Source organism: Lonchura striata, chromosome 4 (genome assembly GCF_046129695.1).
Source record: "Lonchura striata isolate bLonStr1 chromosome 4, bLonStr1.mat, whole genome shotgun sequence".
Lineage (NCBI taxonomy): Eukaryota > Metazoa > Chordata > Aves > Passeriformes > Estrildidae > Lonchura > Lonchura striata.
The window spans coordinates 73203018-73209212 of record NC_134606.1 but is presented as its reverse complement, the minus strand read 5'-3'; the positions used below and the strand labels follow the sequence as shown (position 1 = coordinate 73209212).

Below are 6195 nucleotides of genomic sequence, written 5' to 3'. Positions count from 1 at the left end.
TCCTTTGGGACTCCAGCTCGCAGAATTAGACTGAAACTAGCAAACAACTCCTGTCCAACCATGAACGGGAAACTCGCAGCTATCCTGGCTCTTTTCCTTATCTCAGCAGCTGTGTCTCAAGGTAAGCAAAGCTTCCCAAAGTCCCCTTGGCTGCAGTTTTACCGAGGCATCAACTGAGATGCTTGTCCTTGCAGAGTAGCTTTCTATTTGTCTCACTAAATTAGTCTCTTTTGGGAAATTTTCAGCACCTCTCTTCAATCATAAATCTACTATGTAGACCTTGGACTAAAGAGTTACTGACATCTGGTGGGAAATATTTTAAGGATGCAACTTGCATTTGCTTTGTTTCTGTTTCTATTGAAGTGTTTGTGGCTAGAGACAGATTTTTGTTCTGGAGTGTTTTAATGTTTCTCTCCCTTCCCACACAAATAGCAGTTTATAATTTTGTATTTGTTGCTTAGTGGCCATGCCAACTTAAGCAAGTAATACACGGTTGGAAAGGGAGAGCAAACAATTTGAACACAGAAACATGGGCAAACCTCCAACTAATGAACAAATCTAGGGCTCTGTCTTCTGCAGAGTGGCCAAGTTTTTTTATCCAGATATTAAAACAATGCAGTTAAACATACCATGTAGTCAGTATGGCTACTAACCACAAAATATGTGGGTTCATTTTTAAAAGATTTGTTAATTTAGTTTCCAACATACTTGGGCATCAGCTTCCCTGAAACCTAAGTAACCCTCCCTCATAACATGAGGATTTAGATAGCTTGGACAAATGCAGTGTTTTAAATGAGAATGTTGTTACAATAGAGCAGCTGTGCTTTATGTGTGATAATGGACACCTGTCAAATGCCAGTCTCTTTTTTCTGCTCACAGGTAGGACCCTGGCAAGGATGGGAACCGAGCTCCGGTGCCAGTGCATAGCCACTCATTCCAGGTTCATTCCCCCGAAATCCATCCAAGATGTGAAGCTGACACAGAGCGGCCCCCACTGCAAGAATGTTGAAGTCATGTAAGTAGCTCTGCAAGAGGTTCCTTCCTCTTCTCCTGCACTACTGACACTGCAGCTGGGCTTCTAGGCTTCACAAGTAGCACAGTCAGCATGTTGACCTCATGCAGCCAGACTTGGCTTGTATTGTGAGAGGGATGGTTTTAAGTGAAACATCCTGTTTTTTCACCATCTCTAGGACCTTACATATTCCTGAACCAGCCATTGTTTATCTGTCAGGGGATATATTAAATGTTTCTAGTAGTAGAACATGAATTTCATGGACTTGTCAGGTCTTAGTACACAAGGTAATGATGTAGTTTGAATCCTGCATTTATGAGGCAGGCAGACTCAAGAAGAAAAACTAAGTTCCAATAAGCAGATTTAGGGAAACAATGAACCAGCCTAACCTGGTCTGAACAGCACAAAGGCACTAAAATGTTAAAATCCTTATCTGTTCAAACACCTTTTCACCACTGGAGGTTTCCACTGTGTAAGGAAGCTTTAGTAATATAAACACGCCCAAAATAAGTATTCATATATAGAGGGAAAGATTTTTGGAAATGTGTTTGAGAGCAGACACAGAGACTCACACAATTCTGGATGATCTCAGTTGTTCAACACATAAAGCAAAAGAGCCAAGTCTAACCTAGAGTAGCTGGGATGAATTTATACTATCTGATCTCAAAGTGCAAGATTATATTCTGTGAGTAAAACAAATCCATGTAGTAGTTTCCTGACTCTTCTTTATTCCTTATTTTGCAGAGCTACTCTGAAGGATGGCAGAGAGGTGTGCTTGGAGCCCACTGCTCCCTGGGTACAGCTGATTGTAAAGGCAATTTTGGCCAAGTAAGTCTCATTCCCTGTCTGTCTGGGCAGTTAAGTGCCAAACCTCCCAGAAAAAGCCAGTTTGTAGGATTCCATAGTGATACTTCCCATTCTTTTAAAATCAGATTTAAAGACCAGGGAAGCTTCCTGCTCAACTATAGAATCAATCTTAGTTTTAATGGCTGTGCTTCAGGGTACTTGCTCAAGCTGGTATGTCCGTACTAAATCCTGAGTACCAGCAACTCCATCTGCAGGGAAGCACAGAAATGCTTTTCTCCCTTTGAGAAATAAGGCTTTAAAAAAGTAATTTTCCCCTTACTTAGTTGCTATTTTTGAGCTAACAAGGCTTTTGCTGTGAGGAACTGCAGAAGCTCGTGCTGCAGAGGTTTCCCAGCTGGACACCAGGCATGTACGCACTGGCATTTCACCAGCTGCTTTTGAGACATCAACTTTATTCTCCCTGTGCCACAAGATAGCACAAAGAATTGGAAAAAGACCTCACATCCTAAATTGTTTGAGCAATGCTAAGCAGTGGTAACTTGAACCTCCTTTTAAATTATTCTCTTCCCTCACTTCTTAACAGGGCTGAACAAAATTCCGACTCTCCTCTCTAAGAAACACTGGGACAGAAAAAATGTGGGAACTGCTTCTTCTCCTCTGTCAAGAGAAACATTTTGGAAAAGCATCATTCAAGCAGTGCACCATCTTCCACATCCTGCATCAATGTGATACTGTTAATTATGGAAGGTTTTATTTATTTATCTATTTATTTAACTGTGTGTATTTAAGGAAGTCTTTTGCTATGGTCAGTGTTGTCCGTGGGATACGTTGCTCGTGACACTGAAGGAAAAGCTGTTTGCTGAAGGATATTGAGAACCTTTGGCAGCCACTTTAGCCAAACGTATGCAGTGAGGTGCAATGCACCCGCAGCACAGTTTATTTACACTAAGCCTGATAATTTTGCTATTTCACCAGCAAACTGATGAATCCTCCTGCTCCCCTGGAGCACACCAGTATGTTGTGTCAACAACAGCTTCCTGAACCACAGTCAGCCTGTGGCCAGACTGTGAACTCTAATGTCTAGCTTGAAAAACCTTACCTACAGAATGTGTAACTCTGGATTTGGTATTTATGTATTGTGATTTCCATGGTATTTATAAATGTATTTATTGAGCAGTTACTATGTAAGAAAGCAAATAATTATAATTTATTTAATTTCTACTGGATTTTTTCATTTCTGAAGAAATACTCACAATCTCACTACTCTGTACTTGATTGTATGCCTAATTAGCTACTCCATCAGCTAATGGAAAAAAACACATTTTACATACCTAGAGTTTGAATATGAGAGTGTAATTATTCCTAAAAATGTACTATTAAAAGTTTTATATATAAAAAACCATTTGTTATCAGTTTTATCTTTTAAATGTTAATTTTCTTTATTTGAAAATTCTGCTTTATTTTTGCCAGCCTGATTTCTGGAACTGAAATGAACATTTTTAAGTCCATGGTGCCATAACTCCCTTCTTATGGTAACCTGGCACTCCTGACTACACTGACAGGCTCTTAGGATGGGCCAAGAGGCTCACTCTCCTATCTTCAGGCTGTTCCAAATCCATGGGGACTGGTGGGCTCTAGGTCAAGGCCCCTTCTTTAATTCCCTCGCAGACAAAAGGGTTTTACTCTCAGATGCCTAAACACCACTAGGCGTCCACTTCAGCCAAGCAGTTGTAAATCTTTACTACAACAAAAAGCCACTATCTGACCATCGAAATGGGAACTTGTGACCTTTACTTTGGGTACCCAAAGAGCAAGCACTTGTCCTGGTGTAACAACTGCTTCCTATTCTGACCCCTGAAGTGCAGTGTGCTGAACACATGATGCCTGCCTCTCTTAAAAACCTTCCAGAGGGAAACAAAGAATAAGAGAGAAAGGGCATAAGTTTAAAAACTATTGTTTTTAACTAGAGTATAACTGTTTACTTGAGGGATGCACACTCTTATTTCACTTTTATCTACAATCTAGATAGTAATAAAACAGCAGAGGTAACTTTGTGATCATAAAATAAGACAGCTGTCTCTGGCTTGTTTTTTCTTGAAGACCCTTCTCAGTAAGCTTAATACCAGTCCTCTTCTTCACCATTGTTATTTTGGCATCAGCTGGAAGAGTTCTGGCACTTTAAACAACGTGCCCTGTGGCTCTCTGGCTACCCATCCATGCAGAAGCCAGAGGGGAGAAATGCACACTTTAGAAACATGCAGACTGTGCAGTCAGTGTCTGTGGGGGTACACGTTCACATCTGTGGAACACAGAAGGCAGCTGGCCAGCGGATGATTAAGGGTCAGGACATCAGCATCACAGGGAAAGGATGGACCCTGAGATTTCACTGCAGCTAACTACGTGCTCTTGTCCATCTCCTCCTTTTCCTAATCTCGTGAAAGATTCTGCTCCCCTCGGTCACTTCATTTAACATCTAAACTGTCTTTCTACAAGACTGTCAGAAGACCATTCCACTTTACAGCTGCCATGTGCATTCATCACTTCCCTTTCATTTCAGTGCCTTCCATGTAATGAAATGCAGCAGAGATGTTTTTACATTTCCTTTCTGTCCTTTGCTACTCTCTTGGCCCCTTACTTTACCTTCCCTTCAAGCCACTTTTATTTCCTTCTTTCATTTGGGAGGCAAGAGAAGTGGCAACTATCAACTGACCAAGCAATGACTTCTGGTCATTTCCCTCTCTTCAAACTCTCCTTCCCATGCCTGGTTGCTGGAATTCTGCTCTTGTATGGAGAATTGCAAGTTGTCCCCTTGAGTGTCTGTGGTTGCTGTCCTTGTAATAATGAAAGAATATTTCTCTCTAATGTATAAACACTGGAAACTATAGAGGAAGTAATGAGGAGAAATACTGGAAAGTCCCTGAAAAATACTTCTAACTCTTTCTTAGAAGTACAGGGAATGCAAGCATGAGTTTCTCAGCCTCAATTTCTCTGTCTGTGATGAATATTGGCTAACATAAACATCCTGGTTTTGTCTTAGATGACAAACGCATGATCTGTGCTTAACTTGCTTTTGATAATGGATAGCTCCCCATTCTAAAATGATTGTTTTTCTTATGCTCTTATCACAAAGCAAGGGAAAAATCCCATTTTCCCCAGGAAAATTACACATAGGACAGACTTTATATTGCAGATGTGTTTCAAGCATTTATTCTTGTTTATAACAGGATATCATAAGCAACTCTACAGGAAGTGGATCCTTTGGAAATGACACAAATTGCCATGGAAACTTTGGGGTCAGTGAATAGGCATTTTGTTTCTATGCACAAGTGAAACAAGAATTTTGCCACCTACAAAAATAAGCCTGAGATCTCTGCTCTTGAAAACTGTCATGAAAATTGACTTTCATATTACTTGCAGTTAAATTACTTCAAGTAACAACCATTGGTGTCAGTCAGTGCGAAGCCTACTTCACAATTCCTGTGGAATTCTGGAGAGGAAGATTCTGTGGAAGAATCTGGAAGGTTATAGGTAACCAGGCTCACTGATACTGTTTTCTCTGCCCTTTCATGAAATAGACAGCAGAGTGACATCTCTACAACCTTCTGCGGGCAGATTTCAACGCAGCTAATGCTGAATAACTTTTCATCACTAACAAATATTATTTATTTTAACAAGCATCAACCTCTGATACACCCACTTATCCACATAAGTTCAAATTAATAAGAAATGTGATCAATATTTTTTTGAAAGAAAAGGGTTGCACAAGCTTTCCCAGAACCCATCCCCACCGACTCAGCCAAGGACACCAGCAGAAGTGTGAAGTATGACTGCACCACCCAAAGTGCACATTGGCAACTGCAGTATCAGTCTGTTGATTTCTCCCGTTCCTTACTGGAGGTCAGGTGAACTGGGGGAAATCTAATCTTTTTATCTTTTGCATAAAACTTTTTCATACATAGACACCCTATAAAAATCTATGGAAATAAGAAGTTGTTAGGCAAGTGGCTTGAGAGCATATTTGGACCCAGTTAAGCAACTTACCTCCAAAGGAATCTTCAATTTTTGAGAAGGAGAGTTAAGCAGTTTTTTCAACTCAGCTAAATGGAAAAATAATTTTTAAGCTCTGAAGTAACATTCTCACGGCACTCCTAAGATTCACAATTTATAGCTTTTTCCTTGAAATTATTTTCCAGAATGATGAAAGCTTCATAGAACAAAAGAGAAGCAAATGAATAAGTCTACCCTCATAGCCTGGTTCTTTTATTAAAGACATATATTACAGGTTTACACCAAGATAAGGAGACTTCCAAGACACTAGCAATTCTTCTTTTCCTCTTCTGTTTTCAAGGCCACATTTTTAACAAGTTTACAAGCAG

General features: G+C 40.1%; 1 protein-coding gene across 1 annotated transcript; it reads left to right on the top strand.

Moving 5' to 3' along the window:
- On the top strand, nt 1–2446 carry LOC110470131 (interleukin-8). The gene is made up of 4 exons (XM_021529529.2): nt 1–121; nt 880–1015; nt 1757–1840; nt 2403–2446. The coding sequence occupies exons 1-4, from the start codon at nt 61–63 to the stop codon at nt 2431–2433; spliced, it is 312 nt and encodes a 103-aa protein (XP_021385204.1). The 5' UTR covers nt 1–60; the 3' UTR covers nt 2434–2446.
- Nucleotides 2447–6195: the final 3749 nt, after the last annotated feature.

Excerpts from the sequence above, each read along its gene's own strand:
- LOC110470131 (XM_021529529.2), top strand. The coding sequence starts at position 61 with ATGAACGGGAAACTCGCAGCTATCCTGGCTCTTTTCCTTATCTCAGCA. Across the intron at positions 122-879 it reads CTCAGCAGCTGTGTCTCAAG|GTAGGACCCTGGCAAGGATG; the intron begins GTAAGCAAAGCT and ends TTCTGCTCACAG. Across the intron at positions 1,016-1,756 it reads TGCAAGAATGTTGAAGTCAT|AGCTACTCTGAAGGATGGCA; the intron begins GTAAGTAGCTCT and ends CTTATTTTGCAG.